Raw genomic sequence first — 25,865 nt, forward strand, 5'->3', positions numbered from 1 at the left:
TGCCCTGTGTCTGCCCTCTGGCCCAAGACACCCTGGACACTTCCCTGCTGCCCAGCAAAATGCTGCTCCATCCACGCACTGCCACATGGGGCCCTGCCTGCACATGGGCACCACACACGTGCACCCTTACACCCCTTTACAGCCCTTCCACACCTCACACATGGCACCAACTCACACTTCCCACACTGCTCACTGCAATCCCCCCTTACCACAGCCCCGGCATTGCTGCACCCCATGCATGGACAGCAAAGACACCCCATGCACGGACAGCCCCTGGCACACAGACACGGCCATTTGCTGCCAATGACATCAAACATAGCTCGCAGGGGATCGCCTTTGCAGGATGTCCCATGGAGAAAGGTGGCACAAAAAACTCTGGCCCTTCCAAATGCTGCAAATAGCTGGTGAAGGGCATTTTATGAACGGAAGAGGGGCTGGGAGTGAGACATGCTGGATCTGGAACCTCGTGGCCACAGCAAGAAGCACCTCCCCACTCCCAGAGTGGATGAGGCCACACAGAACCCCAGCTACCCGTGAGCCCCCCGAAGGGTCTGGGAGATGCAGTGGGGGCAGAGGTGGTGCACCCTGGCTTATTGGTCTAGTGGTATGATTCTTGCTCTGGGTGCAAGTGGTCCTGAGGTTCAGCTCCCAGATGAGACCTTCCTTTTGGCCACCCACCATGTCCAGCACTGGGGGTGACCCTTGCTGGCTGGGTACATCCCTGCAGGAAGGATGGACTCCAAAGGACTGGTGGCAAGATGCTGCTGGAGGAAACAGATGTAGTGCAGACCAATCCCCAGTATTCTCATGTCCTTTTGTTTTCTCAACTCACTCTCTGCTGGTTGAGGGGCTGCCAGAGCTCCCCAGAAAGGGCCTGGTGCTGTGTTATGGCATCCCAAGGCTGTGTAAAAATTTCATGTCTTTATCCCTACCCTCCCTAGAGGCAGTTCATAGGAGGCCTTTTCTTAACTTCCTCAAGGGGCTCAGGATGTCTTTTGGGGTGAATATGAATGCTGGGGGGAGGAACTCAGAAGGAGGATGGTAGTGGGTGCAAAATAGGCAGATTTATCCAAGAGTTGAATCCTGGACCACTTGCACTCTAAAACGAGAATTGCACACCCAGACCAATGAGGTGGGATACACTGCCTCCCCAGGGATGTGGGACAGGGCTATGAAGAGGAATTCACTCAGCATCCGGAATGCAAAATCTGGGGAGTCCCGGGGTTATCATAGTCCCTACTTGGGGCATTGAGGAGCTCCCAAGGGAGAAGAGAGGGTAGGAGTGGGCTGCTCTGGCTGTTCATGACGCTCCCGTATTCAGCTCCTCCCGGGAACCCCAGCCGGGGTACTTAGGCATTCGGTAAAACCTGTGAGCAGGATTCGAACCCCTACTGGATTTGGAGTCCAGCACCTTCACCCCTCGGCCATCACAGGCGCGGTGCTGAGGCCGAAGGGGGCAGAGCCGTGCGGGCGGTGGGGGCAGCGCCGCGCCGCGGCGGGCAGTGGAGCGGGGTGCGGGGCAATGTCCGGGGGTGCGGATGTCCGGGATGTCCGGGCCATGTTGGCAGCGCTGATGCCGCGGATGTCCCGGCGGGGCTGCGGGCGCAGGCCGTGGGCAGGGAGCGGCCCCGGGCCGGGGTCCCCGGGCAGCAGCGTCGGCGCAGCGTTTTGGCGGGCCGGGCGAGGGCGGGGCGCGGGAGGGGCAGTGCACCCCGGCTCGTTGGTCTAGGGGTATGATTCTCGCTTAGGGTGCGAGAGGTCCCGGGTTCAAATCCCGGACGAGCCCTCTTTTTTTGCTATCACCACCCTCCTCCGCTGTGGCCGGTGCAGAGCCCAACGGGAGCCGGCCACCGTCTTTTACCCCTCAGGGACACGGCAGTGCTGGGGCTTTGAGCTTAACGTGACAGAGCGTCACACGGGGCTGTGCCCTGTCCCTGGAGTCCCAACCCACTGGTCTTACAGAGTGGCTCTGTTTTTGAGTCGGCAGCAGGATGGGAATGGGCTGGGAAGGGCTGTGTCTATGGCCATGGGGCATTCCTGGCAGTGGGGCAGGTTGGGGCTCTGCCTCAGCTGGTCAAAGTACCTGTCTAGTAAACAGGAGATTCGACTTCCGATGCTGCCTGGGTCTGGGACAGTGTTTTTCCCACCTGGCCCAAGTTGGAGGCACTGCTGGGGGTTCCCCACTGCCCCTCTTTGCCTCTCTCAATGATGACGCTGACTCAGGGCAGCTTGGGTACTCTTATTTCTTATTTCCGAAAGCTTATTTCAGGGTCCCCAGGGTTCCCCGCTGGATGTAGTAATGACCAAGGCACTCCCACCAGGACCTGCTCCTTTCTCTACCCCATGGCACCTGCAAGTCACCATGCTGGAGGGATCTGGCAGCATCTCAGGTACCTTTCCCAGGTGCCCAGATCTGTCCAATGGCCTGGATGAGGCTCAGGAGAGGGCTAATCTCCTCTGCGTGGGGAGAAGGGAGCCGTTTGGATCCCTCTCCAGGTAAATCATCCAGAACCACACCCAGCATCGCAGTGCCAGGGGGGCTCAGGGTGGTGTGGGGCCAGGGCACCTTTCTCTGCCCCTCTTGGCTCCCACCCCATGCAGCATGTTGCCTTTCACCTTCTTTGCTGCTTTTTCTCCAGTTACAATGAACGGGCATATTCACCAACAACTCTTATGGGAAAAACCCTCCTATACCTTCCTTGCCTGCTCTCCCCACAGTACCCAGGGTATCCATCCATGGTTTCACCCTTCCTTCGTGCCAGTGCACTTCTTTATTGCACTATCCGTTTCGGAAGGTTATCACCTGACTGACTGCTCAACAGCTACTTTCGGCAGTAACCGCTCTTGTAAGGATTTCTGAGTGCTTCCTTTTCCATGAGTCTTGGATAAGAGACTTCCAGCTCCTCCACACCACGTCAATTCCTGCTGTCATCCCCTTCCCAAAATCTCCAGGGCACGAGTGACTTTTGATCCACGGGTGATATGCAGATAGAAAAAGAACTCTATAACTCACAGAGTAGTTACAAGAGAAGGTATGAATTTATTCAGTGCTGAGGTGTATGGGGGATATCTCTTCCGAAAAGCATGCACACTTTTGAGTGTTGGCTTTCTCTTTTTATCCTTTACAAACTAGGGTTGCACAATACATATTCATTTCCTAACCCCGCCTAATCCTTGCTTCATATTAAAATTAGCTCCGCGCCCCTTTGCGGCTGCGCACTGCTCGTTTTTGGTCAGTTCGGTGGTGCTCTGGGGGATTTGGGATGAGGTCAGCAATTTTCTCTTTGGCTGGACTTTCACCTTGTTTTCTTGCACATGCTCTTTCTTTGACCACCTTTTGGACTTAGATACCGTTCTTTCCGGCTCAGGGATCCAAAGAATCCCCTTATTTTTAGTGCCTTTGTCTTTGCATCTTGTTTGCGTATTCTAGCTCTTTATCTTATCTTGCAGCCTCCTCCTTTCTTGCTTTTGTCAGCTTCTTCTCTCTTCTGGTCAGGCATTTCTTTATGCTTAATTCTTAATTCTTAATATCTCTGTTTCATGGGGAGGACGTAGATGACACGGTAGACCAGGCACTTGCTAGTACCATTTCCCCTCTGGCCCCGCCGAGTCCGGTGTGCCGCAAGAATCCGAACCCACCTCGAGGGTCCCCGGTTCCCCCCACGCAGCAGCAAAATCTCGACGAAGGTGGGATTCGAACCCACGCGTGCAGAGCACAATGGATTAGCAGTCCATCGCCTTAACCACTCGGCCACTTCGTCCCTCCACGGGTCTTGTCGCCCCCTGCCGGCCTGACGCGGCCGTCGCTGCCCTTCCCACCCGGTCCCAGGGCCCATCCAAGTCCCATCGCCTGCCTACCCGCTGGAAGCCTGGCGCGACAAAATCTTTCTGCCGCCCTCTTAGCGCAGTAGGCAGCGCGTCAGTCTCATAATCTGAAGGTCCTGAGTTCGAGCCTCAGAGAGGGCAACGTTTTGGGTTTTTTTGGGGGGTCTTTTTTTGCCTCTCCGCGGCCACGCGAGGTGGTTGTACAGTGCGCCCGGTCCGGACACTACCGAAGCCTTCGTCCGGCCCCTGCGGCGGGCGGTCCCCACGGGTCCGGACCCTCGCGGGCGCGGGGCGGGCGGAGGCGCGGAGTGGGTGGTTGCCACGGGCGCGGGCCGGACTGAGACGCGGGCGGCCCGCGGCAGGACGAGGTGGCCGAGTGGTTAAGGCGATGGACTGCTAATCCATTGTGCTCTGCACGCGTGGGTTCGAATCCCACCTTCGTCGAGATTTTGCTGCTGCCCTAGGTATCTATAGATAAATGGTATGGGGGAGGCCGGGAGCGAGACCAGCCCCCCACCCTGGTACCCGGGTAACAGCAGCCTCACCCCCCCTTCCCCCTCAAGAGCATCTCATACCATGAACTTTAACGGAGGAATGAGGCAATTAATGAAGGAATTAATTTTTTTATTAGGTACAAAACAGAATTTACAGCAAATAGCATGAACCACTCTCCCAAAGCTCTGTTGTGTTTCGACAGCTGAATTCCTGGTAAACTGAGAACATCAAAAGCAGGGCACAGGCTTCCCTTCACATGGAACAAGTTAAATTCACTAAAACTCAGTGCAACAAAAGCACGTGGAACAGCAACAGCCTCAAAGTACACGCTTTCCAATTTAAATTTATTTTAACTTAGCATTAAGCTACTCTTGCTATTTTGGGTTTAAGGGAAATAATACAAATGAAATGCTGTTTTTAAAAACTGTAAAACTACTTTTTTGGAAGGCAACTGACAGACTACTGAGGATTTCAACTTCTGTTGGGCAGGCAAGATAATCAGTTTAATGCAGTAATTTATATTCCACCAGACAGAAGGTTCTGTTTGAGAAAAATTTGCTGATTTTGTTAAGAAGATGAATTGTATAGGAGTATTGCAGATATGAAGTACATCTTCAAACTATTTACTGGGAATTAAACTAAAACCTAGGGCCTTCAAATTCCAAAGATTTTTAAATGCTGGAGAATGCAGGCTGTTGTTTCTCCATAGCTGTTTAATGAAATCTGAAGGAAGCATCCTTTTTTCCAGCATGACATGGAAACTGTAGAATAAGCATCTCAACCATTTTTAATGCTGAAAGCATTGAATAAAATAGAACTTGGGCCCAGAACAACAAAAATCCTTCTGTATTTGTACTGAGAACAGTAAGTACAAAAATCATGGCTAAGTGCTGCTCCAACTTGAGAATGACAGTTTTGACATTCCTGGAAACAGAACAGGAACTTCAAACCACTGTGCTGCTGCAAGGCAGTTCCTGCAAGAAGGAAGCACAGACTGAGACATTTCAGGGACTGTGTCTATTGAGAGCAATTGCTTCAATATTCCCAGGGGCCCATGCTACCCTACAGCTGAACCTGGTGAAGCTGTGTTTACCCACAATGAGAGCTGGGAGAAAATAAAACCACCACTGTCATTTAAGGCCTTCCAAGAAAAAGCATTTGATTCATCTCCACGCCTGTGAGGCAGAAGAGGAGGGAGTCCCAGACCATCCACGACACACTGCTCCTGTGCAACGCAGCCACATGAGAGGGGCCTAGGCCTAGACCCCGTGGCTGCTCCATGTCCTCATCCCAGAAGAATGTGTGCTTGTTCTGAAACCTGCCCCAGGTCCATCACCTAGACGTAGATTTCCTTCCTGAGTCTCTGTGTCTCAGCTCAGCTCAAATGTCCACCATGTCCACCAGAGCAGAGAGGTGGAGCTCAGAGGCAGCCTCGGCCTCCTTGGTGGCTCTGAGGAGTTGCTGCAGGTGTTTGAGTCTGTCCGACAGTGCAGGGCTTTGCTCCAGCTCCGGAACCTTGAGTCCCTCCTGAATCCCAGCCTGGGCAGAAGAAAATGAGATGAGACTGACACTTTATCACAAGATAATTCCCACTACAAGTTTTGCAGCTGCTGCACTCCTCAGAGCTTTAGTTTAGCTGAGAACCACCTTCTCTTACCTCTTGAGCAGCTGTCGTGGGACCCTTCACCAAGGGGCAGGCGGCAGCTGGGGTGGAAAGCAGAGACTGGGGGAGGTAGAGAGGAAGACCCAGAAGATCCCCAAGGGGCTCCATGTCCTCAGCTAGGTATCTGTGCAGCTGCTCTTCAAACCTGGATGGGAAGGGCAAGATCACCAGTCAGATAGCAGCCTGTTTTGTCCCTGTAACCACTGCATTACTCTAAGAGGTTTTTTTTTTGGTTCAGAAGCATCTAATCTCCACAGCCATATTCAAAACAGTCTGAAGTGCCCCACAGCAGCTATCAAAATCCATCACAGAGGACAGTGGTACAGAAAGGAGCCACACAGACTGAAAAGACTCAACTTATGCAAAGGCAGAAGAGACAAAAACCTCTTGGATCAACCTCAAAAGCTTTAGTTATTCATCTTTGTGATCAGTACTATGTGTTATGAACTGACATCCCAGAGAGGACTTTAGAGACATTTGTGACACCGGGGGATAAACAGAACACTGTACACACTGTATTAATATGCTTCAGTGCTGGTGGAATCACTGACCACAGAATTTCCAACCATTCCTGAGAACTCAAGAATTTCTACCATCCTGTCCTGTTCCCATGATTTAAGAAGAAATTAGTAGGGAACTGCCCTGATGTGCTTGACGAAAACAGATTGAACTTGAGACAGTCTGGGCTCTTTTCTAGCACAGTTTAACTTCCTATTCCATACAAGTTACAAATTGTTTACAACCCTGGGCTGAAGCTGCAAAGAAAAGATGCCTGCTCTGGGAACTTACCTCTTGTTTTCTATTTTTTCCAGTTGCAACTGTGCCAACAGACACTCCTGGGCCAAGGACGTATCTCTAAATTCATCTGTGCTGAGAATGCTCACTTCCTGAGCTGGCAGCATGGTCATGTCAGAGCCATACTGACCCGGCGCTATACTGTAGGGTGTCTTAAAAGACTTTGGAGATTTTAGTTTTAATCTGAAAGAGGGAGGAAACAAATAACAAACAAAAGCACATGAATTGGTATGAGTGTGTTAATTTTTCCCTATTAGCTCGAAGCTTGGAAATATCAGGGAGTGGGAAGCGATCATCTGGAGAAATAATGGCCTTGTGCCAGAGTCCAACACAGCACCACCTGTGCATGGGATTAGAGAGAAACTAATCTGACAGGAGCATAGGATTCACCCCAAACATCACCCACCAAACAGCAAAGCTGCAACTAAGCTTCCAAGAGGGAAGAGAGTGGCTTCCCTCTGAACATGGCTAGCGAAGTGAGCTAGACTTTACATCTCAAGTACTTTAATGTCATGCAGCTCTAAGGCATCCTCCCCCCTCAACCTATCTAGCATTTTCTCAGACTTGCATGTTTTCCCTCTATGCTTTGCGCAACTCCACATCCTCAGCAGCAGGGCTTTTTTGGCAGAAGTTAATTTCTACACTTTCAGCACTTCCCAACCAATCCATTTCTCTTAGAGCTGAATAACCCGTACAAATAAAATCTACTTAGTACTCTGTTTCAGCGCAGCCTTGTATATCATTTTAGGGAGATGTACACAACCAGGCTCTGGGAGGATGCCAAATGCTGATTTTCAGCACTGTGCAGGCCACCTTACCTTTCATGGCCTTGCCGGATCTCCTCCTGTGTTCGCAGCCTGGCTTGATCCCACGAGAAAGGCACAGTGTAGTTCTTTAAGTGCCCCTTGAAGAAGTACACACGAATCTGACCATCTTCACTTACAGCTTCTGTGAATAAATGCAAGCCCAACGTTTATCATTTGCATAGGTTCTCTCCTTCAGAAGAAATTCTGAATTCAGAATTTCCTCAGTTTTAAAAAGGCAATTTGAGGCAAGAATGATTTGTTCACTTTCAAACAGGTATCAAACAGAGTCTGGGACAAGCTTAATCAATGGAAGTGATAATTAACTGTGGCAGCCTGCCCTCCCCTGCTGTCATAGCTTCTGAGAGTAACTCTTGGTCTTTGCTTAATGCAAACCTTCTCCCACTGAGAGAGCAGGGCTGAAAGACTCTGACCAGAGCCACATTTGTAGTCAGAGGATCAAGTCAAGCCATAACCAATACTAAATACACGCTCCAAAGGAAGACACATGCAGAATACAGCAAGACCACAGGTGCCTCCCTGCTACACATCACTTGCTGCCGTATGGAAAGGGACCACTGGCAATGTATTAAATACCATCACAAAAGAAGCATCATCCATGCTGCAGGAAGACAATACCTGGAGAAACAGGCAGTTTGGGTGGTTTCCAGTCTCTCAGTTTATGATCAACACAGACTGCCAAGATACAATCCCAAGGGATCTCATCAACAGAAGGTCCATCTTCATCAGAGTTCCCAGTTGTTCTGGTTTTCCAGTTTTGGTAAGTTTTGCTCAGCAGATTCTCCACCTGAGACTGGATCAGTGGTTGAGTGCGGGAAGAACTTGCAATCTCAGAGACATACTGAAAAATCATGTGGCAAACAGGACGCCAAGGAGCTGTGGAACAAAAAAAACCCCCAAAGTAAACTGCAAGAATTTATGACGGAACCAACACTACAAAGGCACATCTTGGAGAACAATATGCTGCCAAGAAGATATTAGAGTATGAAATACCTACCACCTAAAGGAGGCAGATCTAGATACGGGATCTGGAAGGACAGCACAGCCTTCTTCAGCCAGGCCAGGTGATCTGGCATGTTCCACTGCAGGTGGGGCAACACCTTGTTACCCCCTGCTTCTGAAAACTCTGTGACAGGCCAAGACAAATCACAAAGGTGCTCTGAGGATGCCACATCTGACAGGAACTGCAGCACACTGTTGTAGAGCTCTATGATGACCCCAGGTTCCTGGGATGGCAGCCCAGCTAAACGCCTCTCCTTCCAGTCATGGTAGAAACGCTTGCCAAATTCTCCATCGATCCCATCCTCAATGTACTCCTGAAGAGTCTGGCTGCAGAGCTCAAGGGAGGCAGGACACTGGGACATCAGCCAGCCCACAGCTGCAGAGACCTACGACACACAAAAGAGGGAGGATTGGAAGCTGCTCTGCCATGATCAGGCCACAAAGGATTCAACTCTAAGTATGAATAACACTCTCTAAGAGAATATGCAGCAAAAGGCAGATAAATCAGGTATCATCATACTAATATTTGCAACAAAAATTCTCCAGCTAGGTGGCCACAAACAATTTCCATGCAGCAGGCTCAGGAACATACAAAGAAGAGGCTGTTCACATGACGTACAATTATGGAATGTGATATTCCCTGCTGGAGGATGCTGGAGTTGTTGAAAACTTATCCAGGAAAAATTGGACTGATTCACAGAAATTAGTCCAGGGTGACTGTATCAAATCTCATCATGGCAGTCCTTGAAGTGCAGACCTAAGCTGTGAGAGTTTGTGGGGAAGCATCACTCTGGGCTTGTCAGGGAGAGATCTGTATGACAGCATTTGTGGACAGACCACGAGAGGTAGAGGCATCTCAGTCCCATCTACCAAGATGGGATAACTCTGGACAATCTCACAGCAGCCAGAACTGCTACAAAGGGTCTTCAGCATTTTAGGACTAAGAGCTTAAGGATAAAAAGGTTTACCCACCACCAGCACTCCTCTGTTGGGCAGCAACACAGGCAGGGCAGACAAGAGTGGGTTTAGGTAATCCATGAATTTTGGTCTCAGTGCAACTTTCAGTATTACATTAATTTTATTTTATTTTTTTTTAATTTTTTTTTTCCTGGAAGCAAATGCCACTGATCTCTGGTCAGTGAAAATAGAACAGTCACAGATAATGGAAAATAATTCCTGTATCTTGCTGTTCTTACCCTTCTGGTGCCTTCTAAGTCGTTGACAGAGCCTGGGAGCTCTACAATGGTGTAGTCTGAAATCAGCTGGGCTGAAATCAAATCCTGGAGCATCAAACCTTAAAAAATAAGAAAACTCATCATGTACACAGAGAAAGAACACATACCCTTGGACCACATGCTCTGCATTACATTCACTGCATTGCTGCTCTCCTCCATCTCTACCCACAGATTCTCAGGATCAAATACTGTACGTGAAAGAAAACTGGAAGCCAAAACTGGTGAGCTCTTAAGGCCTCAAGATTTTTAGGAAAGCTCTGGGACATGCTGTACTTCACAGCCTGTCCCTTTACTGGATGCTGTAACTGAGTGGCTGCACTAGACACAACACTTCTACTAGGGGCAGCCCTAAACACACCTTGTTTAAAGACACAAAAACTATTACATACCATCTTCTACTTCTTTCTCCATGGCATCCTCTTCCTGACCTGGGACTAGAACCACCAAGGGAACTATGGGGCGGAAAGGTTTGGCTTGAAGCAGCTGTTTCAACTGCAGCAAAGCTGAAAGCCAGTAAACATCATCTTCTGCAATATCATCACTCCTAACTCGGGGGGGTAAGAGAAGAACAAGGCCACTGGTCCCAAGCAAGTCCTTTTGTGTCTCAGCCATATCAAGCTCTGAGTCAGAGAGCGCACCATGTGCCACCTAGACAGGCAACAAAGATGACAACAGTAATGTAGCTAAACAAAGCTATTTCCACACCAAAATCTGCAGTTTATCATCACTGCCATTCAGCTTTGACATCCTTTTCCAGAAGCTCTGCACAACCTAAGACAACAAGCTGTTGTCAGGCCAACATGGATGTGTCTGTTAGATGAGATGAGCACAGAAGTGCCTTCAGCACCCACTCTGGGACCGGGAGCTGATGATTCAGGTTCCATTACTGCAGGTATTTCTCAGCTGATTGAAATAAAAGAAAAAAAATCCATCTTTTTTCAGACCTTTTCAACAACCCTGTCCTGCCCAGTATCATCCCCCTCCATCTGACAGGACACAATATCCACTGGGGAAGAGCCCACCCTGCTTAGAGCCATGCCTCTTAGTACCATGAAGTTGTTCTCACCTACCTTTATACACACACTGACTTTAATGCTTCTGCTCCCCTGCATGCCAGGAGAACTAAATAACGTCAGTGTTTGAATTTTGCCTTCTGTATGTGAAACATTTTTCACACAGCTCTTGTGTCCCATAAACTTGGCTTTCAACCAATCCATCAGTATCCTAGCAAACAAAAAAGAGAACTTTGGGGGGTTTTGTTGTCAAAACTCGTATTTTAGGGTTTTAGTATCAGCATCTCTAAGAGACCACCATCTATCATAATCCTATATATTCACGTTATGATAAACAGTCCTAATAAATAGCTATAAATTTTAATGAAATTATTATCTATCAAAGTTTTGTTTTCAGTATGAACAAAGGGAATTAGACAATGTTAAAAAAATACAGATCACTGTGATAAATTATAGCTATATTGTTTAGAGCGCTCTGGAGAGAAAAAAAACAAGCTGGAAATTTGACATGGTACAAGTAAAATTACATCAAGGACTGTGTATTACTAATCTTCTGCCTATATTAAAAGAAGTCTGCCCTGTTTGAGAAAGGGACCCAATAACCAACTCTTCAACATACCTATTGGGATCATCCTTACAATATTCATTATCATTGGGCAAAACCAAGAGCGCCTTCCAAAAAACCTGTTCTTGTTGAACTGGAATATGTTCTGTGATTAATGAGATGAGATCCAGGGGAGTCCAAGCTAAATCACTTAAAAAGAGAGAAAGTAATTGGTGAAAAGATCCACTCCAGGCTCTTTCCCACCTGAGGAATGTCTGTCTTGCACTGAACACGTTACAATACTGTAAGTAGTGACCAGTTAATTCATTAGATCTGTTGCTCATCCTTCAGGAACTGCAGCTGCTAAACCTGACACATGAGCCTGGGGATTTCAGGAACACATGTGTACTGCTTCATTTCCACAGTGACCCAACACACACCCAGGCCACTGGACTGGATGAGGACCCATGGGAAGCCAGACCTCCAGCTGCACTTCAAACCTCTCAATAAGTATTTTCCAACTACAATCCAGGTCACTGATAGCTCATTTACTTCTCTCCCCCCATAGCCTATCCCAGGCCGCACGCATCCCATACAGGTACAAGGTCACACTCATCCTTAAAATTTCCTTAATATTAAAGATTAAATTTAATAAATTAAAATTAAAATTAATTTTCTTAAAATTAAAAAATATCCTTAAAATTACACCCAGGAGGATTATCTGGCCCAACACCTTCATTAGTTTAGTGGAAGGTATCCCTGCCCATAGCAGTGGGACAGACAAAAAAAAAATAATCTTTATGGCACTTTCCAACCCAAACCGTCCTATGGTTCTATGACCTTCCTGTTCACCTTTTTCCAAAATAATCCCAGAAGCAGGGCTGCAAGTGGACATTCAGACACGGTTAGCCATACCTTTTGGTCATTTCTGGTATCTCTGACATGTCTGCTGCAGCTTGCATCTAAAGAAAACAAGAACCAAACCCCAGCCTACCTTACCAATTGTTGGTAGAAATGCTGAACTTTAATTTCATGCACTGTCTTGTTCCTCAGCAAGTTCAATCTGGAAACAAAATATTGTTGGCTGTATTTTTTTGGTATAAAACAGGTACTTCAAACAAATCTAGGAACTGAGGCCTGGGAAATATTACAGAGGCCTCAGAATGTTGCAGTTAGTTAGCAGAAGAATTTGTTTGGATTTTCAGTCTTGGTCGTGGCATTTGTGGAGAAAGTCTTTTGGAAGCTATTTAAGAATAAACAGTTCTGCAAACCCACTAACATTCACAATGGAAGAATTTTGATAACTTATCCTCCAAAAATCAACCAGATTGCCAACTGATGTCACTGGAAATATCCTTACCTCGTGCAAGAGATGCCCAGCTTTCCTCCATTCCCCAGGTTTACAAATCTCTTGCACAAGTTCTCCATGGCTATAGGCCACTCTGCACTGGGGGACAGTGCTTTCAGTTGATGTTTGGAATCCAAGCCACAGGGAGCAGCTGGAAATGCCCTCATCTGACGTTTCAACTTTGCCCGAGCTGCCACTGCTTCCCTCCACCTTTGGAAGAGAACAGATAAATAGGTCACATTCATGAACTCCTCTGCAGACCTCTGTCACCAGATAGTTGTATAATGAACACCACAACAACCATGACACACTGAGCATATGTGCAAGAAAACCAGTGATCGCAGAAAGAATACAAGGATAAACTATTACAAGTTTCTAGATGGAATGAAGCTGGAATCTCTTACCAAGCTCATTACCTGACTACAACAAGGTGTGATTCCCCTCCCCATGTACAGTGAATTAGCAAAGGCTGGTACTAAGACTGTAAGGTCTACCCTTATCATGGACATAAAACAGAAAAAACTGTCTCAAAAAGAACACAACCAGACAGCAGTAGTTCCATCTCTATTAACTGCTCCATGCCAATGCTCCCAAGAGAAGCAGCCGTGCCCCAGCGTGGTAACTCACCGTTGTAAGTATTTGCAGAAACACTGGAGCTCCTGAAGAGTTTCCTTGGCAATCTGGAAAATCTCATCCTCCAGAAAGAGCTTCATGAAGTGGCCACACACTTCTTCTGAACATCGGGCAATCCGGGCTTGCCGGTCTCTTTCTAAGGCACATCTGGTTCCAAATAAAACAAACCAAGACTGCTCAGGTGAAGACCTCCAGCAAATGTCAATTCAATGGGCTGAGATGCAAAGTCCAAGAAAAGTCCATGACATTTAGGAAACCCTTGGGAAATCAAACTACAGCATGCAGCACGTTGTACATACCTTAACTCACTGGCTGAAGATTCTTTGACACCCTCCTTTATTACTTCTTCCATTAATTCCATACCCAGCAACTGGCTCAACTGCTTTATTAACTCTTCTCTTTCCTGCTTTTGCCTGGAAGAACAGAGAAAATATTTACAAGTGAAAAAATTACACTGGCAAACCTGGTGCTTAGTTAGAGAAGCACTACACACAGTGCCAAACACTAATTGGCCTAAAATTATTTCTCACTATCTGGTTTCTAAATAATCAGCTTAGTGTGAAGCCAGGTTTCCCTTAAAAACACGGAGTTCCTTAAGCAACCTAATCTAGTGAGTGGCATCCCTGCCATCATCTGGGAACTAGATGATCTTTATGGTCCTTTCCAAACCAAACCATTCTAGGATTCTATTTATTCTTACCCCAATAAGCTACAAACAAGTAGCTCACACACAAGGAAAAGCTCCTGCATACAGCAGATACATGTCCCTCTCTGGAAGCTCTGAGTAAATTAAAGTTCCTAAAATTCCCACCCACCATTTTTACCATGGCTCTGATGCAACCAAAATGCTAACCAGCAGATCACCCAAGAATGCAGAGGGGAACCCTGCCTGCACAATCCCAGGACAGTTCAAGGTGACACTTGTTCTGCCACTGTGGCAGAAAGACATAGGGCTTGAGCAGAGGCACAAAGACTCAGGCTGGCATCAGCTGTCCTTATGTAGTCTGGGGTGTGCCCAACCCACACTGCTCCACAGCCAACGCCGTGCCTCACCTCTCCTCCTCCACTCTGCGCCGTTCCTCTTGGACACGCTGCCTTTCCACACTGAGTATGTTTCCAGCCATTTCTCTGAGAATCTCCCCCACCACCTCAGTCACAACTTCCTCCATGGTGGCCTCTGAGGCACTGTACAGAAACAGCAAATCTCTTCTCAAAGCCAGAATGTTTTCATTCAAAGCCCCAGGTCTATGATTTTCTCAGTTTGTTTTTACCTTTTCACCTTGCCCTCTTGTGGTGGGCTGACTCCAACCATTAATTAGCCAAGCACCCACACTGACACTGGCTCACTCCCCTCCCCACACTGGGACAAGGAAAAAAGCAGGAATAAACAGGAAAACTGATTGATGCAAATAAATACACTGTAATACAGAAAGACAAAACCCCCAGTCCGCCATCAAGCAAAGTAAATGCAGCCAGTCATCATTTCCCATGGGAAGAGCAATACCCAGACATGTCCACCCTGGAAGCCACAAATCTCCAAAGCCTTCCTCTAAACCAGTTTTATTGCTAACCATGACATCAATGGAATAGACTTTAGTCAATCTGGGTCAGCTGTCCCCCCATTCAGCAATTATTAAACAATGGTGGAATAACAAATGTTTGGGTCACATCCCACATCTATGACTCTACTGACTGCCCTGGAGAAGAAATTTGTCTGAAGCAGAGAAGCAGCCAGATCTGGACTTGTTCCTCTTGTCCCCCTTTGGGCACCTTCCCTTCCATGACAGAGGTTTCTTGCCAGGCAAAGCTTCCAGAGGTTTGGGTCACAGCCTTCCTTTAGGCTAGAGCTGGGATGTGACAGACATCTCAAGAAAGGTCTCCTTTCCCTTCCACTGCATCAGTAACATGGTCTCCCTCACAGACCTGGCAGTGCTTAGTTTTACCATCTTTACACATGGTGCTGCTATGTCAAGGGGCAGCTGTGGTGACAGACTCCAGGAGAACTTGCAAGAAATGCTCTTTACCAGATGGCAGCAGCCACGTAAGCAGCTCCTACTCTGCCGACTTCTTTGCACTCTCCTTTGAGGACATCATGCACCAGCCCGTCCACCACTTCGGCAATGTCCTGCAACACAGCAGAGGAAGCAGCTGAACCAAGGTGCAGTCCTTCTCAGGAGTAAACTGGGAGTAAGGCTCTCCAGCCTTGCATAACTGACTAATTCACAGCAGCATCTGTGTTTCTGTTTACAGACTGAGCCAACTTAGCCAAACACAACAGCCTGCAAACTTCAAACAATTAAACTATGTAAAAAGTTAGTAACAGCCCAGAAACAAAAGCAGATTTTTGCACTAAATATGGGCAAATCAATTCAGGAAACCATAACTGAGAAGAGACTCCTATTTTCTTACTTTAGACTTCCATTATAGCTGACTTAATTCCAAATTATCATGCCTACACTTCACTGAAATTTGCCATTATCTAGGTAGAATATGGCAACTGTACTGTGCAAAGCAATGAGACACTGAGACTAGTTCAGCATCAGCACACAAAAACTTGCGTGGGAGGGAGAAAAACAGGTAGACAGGGTATGTATTCAAGACCTAGCATTAATGGTCATGTACCCACAGGAAGAAACTTTGTCATATCTCATTTGACATACATGCATGTTCCAGAAAAATGCAATACCCTAGGAACTTGGTTGCCTTTTGTTCTATTTCACAGGTCTTTCACAAGTATCTCCTGAAGGGTTTAGATTCCTTACCATGTCCGAGTAGCTAGGCTGAGGCTTTGAAGGGGAAGGCTCAGGCTGTGCAGCAGGCTGGGAGACGGGCTGTGCAGAGGGCAGGATTGGCACCAGCTGACGAGGCAAGAGCGAGGGCAGAAGATGAGGCAGGGGCTGGACTCTCACTGCTGTAGCTTCTAAATCCACACCTCTGCTTTCCACTCTTCCTTCTTGGGAGGGAAGAGGAGAAAAATTAAGGAAACCAGATCAGTCACAAACAGAAGCTAATTTTATCTTCAAAAAGCTGGCTTGTCTGATAAAACTCAGCAGGTCATAAAATAAATCCGTAACAGCAGCTTATTGCCTTAAAAATGTATCATCAAAACTAATTTACATTTATGAATGTTTTATACAAAATATTTAAACATTTAATTGCACATTACCCCCAGTACCAAGCACATGTATTTCTAACACAGCAACTGTTTTAAGTCAGGCACATCTGGCACCTATACACACTATCTGTACTTCCAGAAAGGACAGAAAAGCACACTTTCAGCTAACCTGAAAACTGACATGTTTATACACACAGTGGCAAGAAACAGCTGCAAATAAAAAAAAATGCAAACTGCAAAGGGAAGTTGGTTTTCTGAAGCAGTCAAACATTTGTTATTTCACTTATGCTGGCAAAATTTGGCTCAACTGAGAATTTCCTGAATTGGGAAATACATTTTATTATCAAGAAGCATTGATAAAAATTTATTGATTAATAAAAAATAATAAATTAGTTTTTGGTTATTCTTGGCTTTTATAGGTATCAGGCTGTTCTCAGCTTTTATAGATCCATAAATACACATCAGCAATCTGGTCTAGTGGAAGGTGCCTTTGCCATGTTAGGGGTGTTGGAACTTCAGAAGCTTCAGGCTCCCTTCCACCTCAAACCATTCTGTGATTCTCTTATGATTTAAATTGTAATCCTTTCATTACATCTAAATTTCCATGCAGTTTCAACTTCTGAGCCACAGAGTTTCTGCTGTGTACAACAAGCCTGCTCACAGAGCTGCCTCAACAGTCTATTCTAAGCAGTACCTAAAATGTAGGTTTACCCTCACCTGCTGCTTCCACACTGGGTTTTTGGCTACTGCTGGCCTGATCCATGGAGGTGCTTCCACCAATGTACTTGTTCTGCCCGTTGAAGCTGGAAACGGGCACATGGTGGGGCACTGGGGGCAAGGGCCCCCCATTCACAACCTCCCCAACAGAGACAGCGAGCTTCTGGCTGACAAACGGAGATTTCCGTGGTTTGGGTAATCCATCTGGCTCCAGGAAAGCCGAGCGATTCAGCTCTACATAACCCCTGGGGACAAACAAAAGTAACAACCAGGCATACGTCCTCAAAGCTCCAGTTACCTACAGGCTTTCAATTCTAAAACTTACTGTTTCGAAACAGAATGTTGAGAGGAACAGATGACTGACTGGCGTCCTCGAGGATTTTTTTTTCTTTCCCAGTCTCTCAAAATTCCAAGTTTGGATGAACATACCTCATAATGCATGGATTTTCATGGCAGACACTTATCTGTGATTTGCTGTCCTCCAACATCCTCTAACTGCTGGTTTGCACGGTTCAGCTTCATCCCACCCTACAGGCATCACTATAATGCCAGTTTCCCATGAAGCAGAACTGTGTCCTTATTTCCTGCGGAGACCCATCCCCTGTTCTCGGCCCCTTCTTTCTCTGATTCCAACCTTCAGGAGCAGCTCCCCCGTATTAGCCCTTTGTTTGGCTAGCCCCTGCCAGGCACCATTTTCCTCACACTTACCCCTCTGATACACTCAGGCCATAGTAACTTATAAAATCAGTTGCCTCCTCACAGTCTTTGAACAGCAGCATGCGGACCAGGTGGTCCAAGGGGAATGCTGTACTTCTCTGGGTGCTCACAGTGTAGGCAATATTGAGGGATTTCAGACCATCCTTACGAATCTGGAGGAAAAGAAAAAGCATGCAACTACTAGGAAAGAACCCAAAATTAACTATAAAGCATACAATAAGCATAAGAATCATGTTTAAATAGAGCAATACTTTGTCATCAAGTTTCCACACAAACCATTATTTAGAGTTGCAACTTTCTTTTTAAATTCTATGTGCTTGCTTTTGAGTTTCTGTTCCTCTCTCATAGTATTTGTTTTGAGCATATCCCTCTGTGATCCTTGTGCAGAAAAAACACTTTGCAAGGTCTTCTGAAAGTGCAGACTCATATTTACTTTGCAAGACTCTCAGGCCTGCATCTCTGCCTCCCAATTATGTTTCAGGGTAATATTTATTTGTACACAATTACAAGAAAAAAAAGAACATTTCAGTATTTGCCTTTCATATCACAGTAGAAAGGTCCTGCTAAATTTTAACACTTCTAAAGAAGCAGTAACAATATTATTTTAGGGCAGCTACTAAGTTTTCTGCTGATTTCCCCCCAAAATCTCAGACTGTCTTACTCATTAATACTTTAAAAAACACCCATCTGTTTTTTTCTCACCTGGTTGAAATAACAGTGTAAGAGGCAGGCATTCAGATACGAAGCTGCTTGCACAAGCTTAAAAAACCTCACAAAATTGTTGCTGTTTAATGCAGCAAAAGCTTGAACGGCAAATCTAACTTCAGGCGAGTTTCTAACCTCTGGATGAAACTGCTGAACTTCTCTGTGAAGACAAAACACAGGGACAAAACTTTTGCTTCAATATTAACAATCACAACTCAACAGCAACCTGTAACAGCATGGAATTAAAATCAGGAGCATTACAATTTGTCTGGATTTAATCCTAAACTCAATTCTTCCCAGAGGTAAAGAGAGAAAGCAAGTGATGTCTTGTTCTCACCTGAGAATATCGCCCTTGTTGAGATTCAGCAAGACATTATAACCTCGGAACTCTGCTTCACTCTTGCAGTAAATCCCCTTGTTAGCCAAGTCCTGATACATCTCCTTCAAGCTCTGCAGGCATTTAGTCAAGTTCTCATTGTTGATTTTGGCATCAAAGGAGGACATGGGCTCTTCACACATGTGGTGAGCACAGTGGATGTGAAAGCGAGTGCACTTCTCAATCAGAGACACCATCAGTGGGTTGCAGAGGTGTTGCTGGGTTATATCCTAACAGAATGAAAAATAATGCATTACATGTATTTTTAAACTAGTTGAAGAACACAGTCACCTGGCACCACCTCAGGAAAACCTATTTCACTATGGTTTGCGTCACTCTGCAATTCAGAATGTTTCAACAACTTTCTTTTTGATTTCTTTTTTTCAATCATGATGGGATCTTTAGCTTTTTATCACCAAATATCTCCATCCACAGTGCTCACCTTTCTTATTCCACGAGTTCTGTTCCAGACAAAATCATACCATTCTCGGTAGTTTCCTTCTCCTTGATCCATAATATTTGTCACTAAATAGTCCATGGTCATGCTCAGCACCTCAGAGGGTCTCAGCTCATGGGGCAAAGGTTCCTCCTGATCTGCTGAAGACCTGCTATATTCCTTGATTGCTGCTGCATGATCCACCTACAAGAGGTGAGGAAAAGAATCAAAACCCAAGAAGTACGTACAACTTCCCAGCAGTAAAGAGGATTTCATCCTTCCATCCTTTAATTTCAGTAAGGAGAAGACTATTGAAGTGTTGACTTAGTCTCAAACTCATAACCTTTAAGACAACACACAGCTATAATTACATATAATACATAATTATAGCTTTAGAATTATAGTTATAAATAACTTAATAAAAGACATGACAGAGTGAAAAAGCAAATCTTATTTTCCAATGGGGAAGTGAAAGGTAGTAATTAAACAGCCTACAGAATTTTTACACCTGAATTACCCCTGTAATCAGCTAAACAATACTAACAGCTCCAATGAGCATCAGGCATACTGATATCCTGTGAATCTCATACCTTGTCTGTTCCTAGGAGCAATTCAAAGATGCTGAGCTGGTTTCTTGTCTCTCTCATGTAACGCTCCTTTTCAGGACACATATCTGGGCAAGTGCCAACAACAGCTTTTGCTTTGCCAAGATCAGTCCTTTTTATTCGAGCTGAAAAAAACCCCCCAAAAACAAACAGAAAGAATTGAACAAACACCAAACAAACTCTTGGGCTTTGGGATTTTTCTTCACAATAAGCTATTACCCAATGTGTCAAAACAGCTCTGAGCATGCAAGGCTGTATTATATACAGTCATATAGTCAGAAATGCACATGGATGGGGTTCTCCCTACTCTGAGGTCTGTCCAAGTACTGCAGTATTGCAAGGTTTGCTGGAAAGACTGAAGCTTTTAAAAGATACCCAATGTTTTGTGTCCTCAGGAACAACTGCTTCAAAATTCTGCATAGAGAAGAAGTTTGTCAATAATAAAAGTAAGATCTTCAATTAGAAATAGGATCAGTTTTGAAACTGCAAGAACAGCATGGAAGGTGTTACAACCACCACTGTGAAACAAAAGGACATTTCTTGAAATAATTCTCAGCTGTGTAATAGTTTGAATTTGGAGAGATACTAGAGACGTTGCCACAAGTTGCTCAGAGAAGCTGTTGTAGCCCCACCCCTGGAAGTGTTCAAGGCCAGACTGGATGGGGCTTGAAGCAACCTGGGATAGTGGAAGGTGTCCCTGCCCATGCCAAGGGGGTGGGACTGGATGGGCTTTAGGGCCCCTTCAAACTCAAACAACTATGTGGTTCTACAAAATGCAGTTAAGGCTTTGGGTAACTTTCTTTAGAAGAGTCTGAAGAGATGCAAATCTCCCTATGTGCCCTCCTTCACAGAAGATGGACATTCTGCCCTTCCCAAGACATTGCATGTGAAGTAAGTAAAACAGATCTGTGTGTTTCCCAAGGGAAAAAAACCACAGAAAATAATACACTAAGAGAGTATTTTATAAGCTGTTCCACATTAAACTCTCTTTTAAGCCATTTCCATAATATCACTATAGCTTTGCCATAAAACCCAAACATTTTCTTCTTCCCAGCAGAGAAGCAGATGTCATACTCATTAACTTATGATAATTACCTTGTCGCATGATTTTGTCCCTCTGGTCCAAGAGCCTATATCTCTCTTCAGATGTCTCAGCCACCAATCCCACCAGGTTACTGAGAGATGATGGCGAAGCTCCCAAGCCCTCTGAGCTCTGCCCTTCAGTACTGGAATCAAACAGCTCTGCTTCAAACTGCAGCACCTTTCGAAGGCCAGGCTTCTTTGCTGGAGAACTAAATAAAGAATATTTTTTATCAATAATAATACATTAGTGCATGCCCTGGTACTAATCAATTCACTGCTCTTTAGGATGATAATATCTGTTCAGCTGAGTATTTTGTTCACAGGGAAGTGTGAAACTGTATGGATGTGTTGAGCTAAACACCAACACCAGGAGTTAATCTGGTTAAACCTGGTTAAATCCTCAGCACTGCCCTGACAATGCTGCCAAGAGTTCTGGCACTGTGGAGAAAGTCCTAACAGAAAAGGTATTACTGAAAGTATCATAGAGGGGACAGAAATGGATGGCTCTTGTAGCATTTTGCATCACTATGGCACAGGAGCTTGTATTTTAAGCTAGGAACTGGCTTGCTGGTGTGGAGACAAACCCGATGTGCTTTCTATAGCAACAGAGATTATTTAAAGATTTTACAGGGCCAAGTACAAACATGCTTTTTAAAACAAGAGATAGTGATTCCTTCAGAACATATTACTAATTTTATTGTTATATGACTACACATATTAAATTACTTTTGTCAGACAACATACAGCATTGAGGTGTGACAAAGATTACAACCTTGCCACTTCTGTGACTGCCACAAACCAGGAAGACTGTTCACTTGAAGTGAGAAAGTGATCCAAACTATTTCAAAAAGGAGACTAATTCCACAGAACTCTAATTGCCTTCTGTGTGAGAAGCTCATTGAATCATGACCACAGTGTCATCACTGCTCAGTCCCAGTTGGGCTCTGCACTTCACATTCACTTCCCTCATGCCTCATACCGCAGGTACTTTTATGAACAAAATCCAGAGACCAAAGTAAAAGACCCTAATAAGCCATTAAGAGTATCCTTCTGACAAAGCGTGAGAGCTGAGTGCTTCTAATTCAGAAGCATTCTACACCAGAAAAGAAGGGAAGCAGCCTCCCTGAAGAGAAAGCGACTATTTCACACACAGTGATCACCATTTTTCTCCAAACTCCCCTTTTCCTGCCAGGTGGATTCCCAGAGGAGAAGACATACCTTCTCCCAGGCATGACACTGCTAGCAGAAGATCTTACTAAAGGTTTTCTAAGAGGGGAATGCTGATAGCTTAGCTCTTCACTGCTTTGCCTTCCTTCATCTTCACCTGCTTTCTTCTCCTTGGATGAAAATTCTCTTTTTGCTGGACCTGAAATGACACATAAATATAAAAGCAGGTACCTGCCAAGCAGTTTAAGCAACAACTCTCTCTTGACCCCATGGAGGTGGTGATAAAAATTAAGACTCCCAGTTTTGTACATGTATGCAAAACTTCCAAAACAACTTGCACTAGGAGCTACATCAAGTTTCCACCAATTGCTATCAAGGTCATTGCTCTATAAAGAGTAAGTATTTTCCAAGACAGTATCACTTAGCAGTAACTGTAATTATCAGTAAATGAAGTGTGATCCTCAACTGAATCACAGCTCTCTCAGGATGTTTGCGATATAATCAACAAGTCATAACTCCCTATGGGACATTGAACCTATTTCACCTGTGTAAATCACAATTCCAAGTGCTCCTACTGAAAGTATTTATTTCATATGCCCAAGTTTAGGCTCAGGTCAACATGAGTTAACCCTTGCAGGAAGGGAGAATTTCTTCTTCCAGAGACAATTTTTCTACAAGCTGGATTTCTTAAACCCTCCCAGAATACTTATTTCAGAATGCTGCCACACATGCTGCCACAGACATAACACCACAATAAAATGGTGTTATGGCAAAGAAGTAGCCCTAGAGCTGCTGCTTCAAGATCTTAATTCTCAGGGAGACAACTTGGCAGCTGTTTGTTTTCTGAAAGGCAAGGCTGTGGCTGGTCAAAGCTGAGATGAACCATCTATGTGCTGGCAGCTGAAGTGCACTCCCAGGCTAGGATCTCACAGGCACACACACTGAACTCATAGAGTTAAAAAAAGGGAAGCACTTGACACTGTAATTATTTCCCTGGAGACTGAACAATGTCCTCCTGCCCTAATCCCAAGTAGGGTCTGGAATCCAGGTTTCCCACTTCTAAACTCTGAAGGTTGTTCTTTTTTTTGATTCAAACAGTGTCTAACTATCAATGCACAGAGCAGCAACCTCAGCAGACACTGCAGAGATTCTCAAGAATCTCTTTCCTTAGGTTGGTTCTCAGAACCTTTTCCTGAAAGCTGGAAGTCCACATACCAATCTGTTGTCTGAGGCAGGCAGCCAGGCATTTCACACTGGGTTTCCTTACATCCCCAAAGAACATCCTACTTCTGGACAGAAGCACAAAGCTAAACATCACCATATTGCTGTTGTGTGACTGCATTAAGGATTCAACCATGGTATCTCATACTGGGAAATAATTAAGATATCCTCAGAATATCAGGGAAAAAAAGAGCAGCTGGCACGCTATTTATACATCATCCAGTAGTCTGGAAACACAGACTTACTTGTTTTCTTCTTTTGCCAAAACGTAACTATATCTTTGTGCAACTCTTTCGCTTTTTTCCTGGCAAGAACTGCAGAGGCCTGAAATAAAACAAAAGCACAGCATGGAAACCTATTGGTATCACAACACTGAAACACACAGTCCAGTTTTTGCCACAGAAACATTTACCTATTGCCAAAAAATTCTGTTTGGTGTGTTTTAACCTCACTTAAGACCCACACACAATCAGCAGAACTGGTCTCCACAAAAAAATGATGCTTTTCTACAAACAAGAGACCAGGTTTCATCAGTGCTGGACCCACCCTGAGCACCCAGATTTGTGTCTTTTTTCATAGAATCAGAGACTGCTATGGATTGGAAGGGACCTGAAAGACCAATCAGCTACACCCCCCTGCCTTGAGCAGGGACACCTTCCAATAGACTAGGCTGCCCCAAGCCCCAGCCAGCCTGGCCTCGGACACTTCCAGGGATGGGGCAGCCACAGCTTTCCTGGGCAACCTGTGCCAGGGCCTCATCACCTCCAAATAATTTCTTCATAACATCTCAACCCTCTTTTAGTTTACACTGCTTCCCCTTGTCCTCTTCCAGTCTATCCCTGTAAAAAGTTGTTTTCCCTCTCTATTGTAAGCCCCCTTTAGACACTGGAAGGGGCTCTAAGGTATTCCTGGAGACTTCTCCAGGATGAACTCTCCCAAGAGTTATGCCGCTTCTGATACTTACATGATCAAAGAAGTGGAGAACCGCCATTTTTTTATTACGCCTGGTCATGATACGACGAACTTTTACGAACTGGCCAAAGTGTTTTTCAAGCACAGTCCTGTCGTTGAGGTAGTCAGGGATGTTCTTGCACTGGACAGCCGTCAGCTCGGAGGCTGGCAGGCCCCCCAGCCCCTCCGTGCTCTCGCTGCCGCGGCTCCGGCGAGCAGGGGCGGATGGGGCCGCATCTGTGACGAGAAAGAACACGACAGCAGTCAGCAAGCGGGGAGACTCCCAGGCGGCCCGGTTTCCCCACCAGACCCCCGCCCACCTTCTCGAGCGGGCTCCCGGGCCTCGGCCGGCGGCGGCTCCTCGGCGGCTCCTCGCTCAGCCTCGGGGCCGTCCCCGCGCTCCCGCTGCTCGCGGGCCTGGCTGCGCAGCAGATCTTCCAGCGTGCGACCGAACAGAATCCCACCGCGGGACCGGCTCAGCATCACCGCCCGCTTCTCCGGCGGTGCCGCCGCTCGCCCACCCGCCGCCGCCGCCCGCCGTGGCGAGCGCTCCTGCTCCTCTTTCCGCTTCAGCCCCTTGGACGGCGGCTCCCCCGGATCCTCCGGCAGCACCCTCAAGCCTCTCTCTTCCAGCCGCCCCAAAGCGGCGCCGGGACGCGAGAACGAGAAAGGCTCCCGCGCCCCCGCCGCCTCGGGGCCCGTATCAGCCGCGAAGCCGAAGGGCGACGAGAAAGCAAAGGCGGAGGCGGCGGCAGCCGGGCCCTTCTCCGCCTCACCGCCTGACGGTGGCTTGAAGGCGGCGGCGCTCTCAGGCGCCTTGAAGCGGAACTCGGGTGCCGCGAAAGCACCGCCGCCGCCGCCCGATGCTTCGCTGGAGATCGGGAAGCCGCTCAGGCTGGTGGGCGGCCTGAAGCTGAATCCCGCGTTCCCCGCAGGAGCCGGCGCCTGACCCAACGCGTAGGGCGGCGCGAAGGTGGCGGCGGGGGCAAAGGGGAGCCCGGCGGAGCCGCCGCCCTGGCCGAACACGGCGGGCTGCCCGAAGCGCAGCGGCGGCGGGAAGGAGGGCGGGCCGCGGAACGGGCCCCGCGCCGACATCGCTGCGGCGGCGGCCTCGGACCACCGGGCGAAGCGGGCCCCGCATGCGCGGTGGGGGGAGGCCCTCGCCATGGGGCGGAGCCCAGTGCAAAAGTAGGCGGGGCTACGGCGGCAGCAAGGACAGTAGGGGGCAGTGAGACGGGTGGGAGCGGCGTTGTAGGCGTGGTTATACCGCCTTCTCAATGGGCGGGGCTTCAGTTGGTGGGTGGGCACATTAACGGATGGACAGAAGTGCAGGGGCGTGGTCTCCTCGGGCAGGGCGGGGGAGGGGGTCTCGATTGGTGGGGCCGCGGTGTGTGG

At 46.9% G+C, this 25,865-nt stretch overlaps 2 protein-coding genes and 4 non-coding genes across 7 annotated transcripts in view; 3 read left to right on the plus strand and 3 right to left on the minus strand.

Moving 5' to 3' along the window:
- The window catches only part of TRPM8 (transient receptor potential cation channel subfamily M member 8), a 688,444-nt gene that overhangs the window by 221,934 nt on the left and 440,645 nt on the right, over positions 1–25,865 (minus strand). The gene's annotated exons all lie outside the window — the stretch shown is intronic.
- On the plus strand, positions 1,715–1,786 carry TRNAP-AGG. Its single transcript has one exon. It is a non-coding gene; the product is annotated as a tRNA-Pro (tRNA).
- Positions 3,680–3,761, minus strand: TRNAS-GCU. Its single transcript has one exon. It is a non-coding gene; the product is annotated as a tRNA-Ser (tRNA).
- TRNAM-CAU lies at positions 3,894–3,966 on the plus strand. Its single transcript has one exon. It is a non-coding gene; the product is annotated as a tRNA-Met (tRNA).
- Positions 4,188–4,269, plus strand: TRNAS-GCU. Its single transcript has one exon. It is a non-coding gene; the product is annotated as a tRNA-Ser (tRNA).
- MCM3AP (minichromosome maintenance complex component 3 associated protein) lies at positions 4,433–25,652 on the minus strand. 2 transcript variants are annotated; one of them, XM_015634031.2, is made up of 28 exons: positions 24,791–25,652; positions 24,484–24,707; positions 23,765–23,843; positions 22,350–22,497; positions 21,144–21,340; positions 20,034–20,173; positions 19,450–19,647; positions 18,969–19,237; positions 18,629–18,791; positions 17,918–18,078; positions 17,210–17,454; positions 16,140–16,327; positions 15,402–15,502; positions 14,431–14,562; positions 13,677–13,790; positions 13,372–13,524; positions 12,757–12,954; positions 12,391–12,459; positions 11,472–11,606; positions 10,910–11,063; positions 10,229–10,487; positions 9,801–9,898; positions 8,600–8,990; positions 8,221–8,478; positions 7,597–7,726; positions 6,773–6,961; positions 5,978–6,128; positions 4,433–5,859 (listed from the first exon to the last, which is right to left on the minus strand). In XM_015634031.2, the coding sequence occupies exons 1-28, from the start codon at positions 25,635–25,637 to the stop codon at positions 5,701–5,703; spliced, it is 5,550 nt and encodes a 1,849-aa protein (XP_015489517.2). In that variant the 5' UTR covers positions 25,638–25,652; the 3' UTR covers positions 4,433–5,700. The 2 variants fall into 2 exon arrangements, with proteins under 2 accessions (XP_015489517.2, XP_015489516.2); XM_015634030.2 differs by having other exon boundaries at positions 16,140–16,330.

Source organism: Parus major, chromosome 7 (genome assembly GCF_001522545.3).
Source record: "Parus major isolate Abel chromosome 7, Parus_major1.1, whole genome shotgun sequence".
Classification (NCBI taxonomy): domain Eukaryota; kingdom Metazoa; phylum Chordata; class Aves; order Passeriformes; family Paridae; genus Parus; species Parus major.

Excerpts from the sequence above, each read along its gene's own strand:
- MCM3AP (XM_015634030.2), bottom strand. The coding sequence starts at position 25,637 with ATGGCGAGGGCCTCCCCCCACCGCGCATGCGGGGCCCGCTTCGCCCGG. Across the intron at positions 14,563-15,401 it reads TACGTGGCTGCTGCCATCTG|TGCCTCAGAGGCCACCATGG; the intron begins GTAAAGAGCATT and ends GTTTCTGTACAG. Across the intron at positions 6,962-7,596 it reads ATCCGGCAAGGCCATGAAAG|ATTAAAACTAAAATCTCCAA; the intron begins GTAAGGTGGCCT and ends TCCCTCTTTCAG.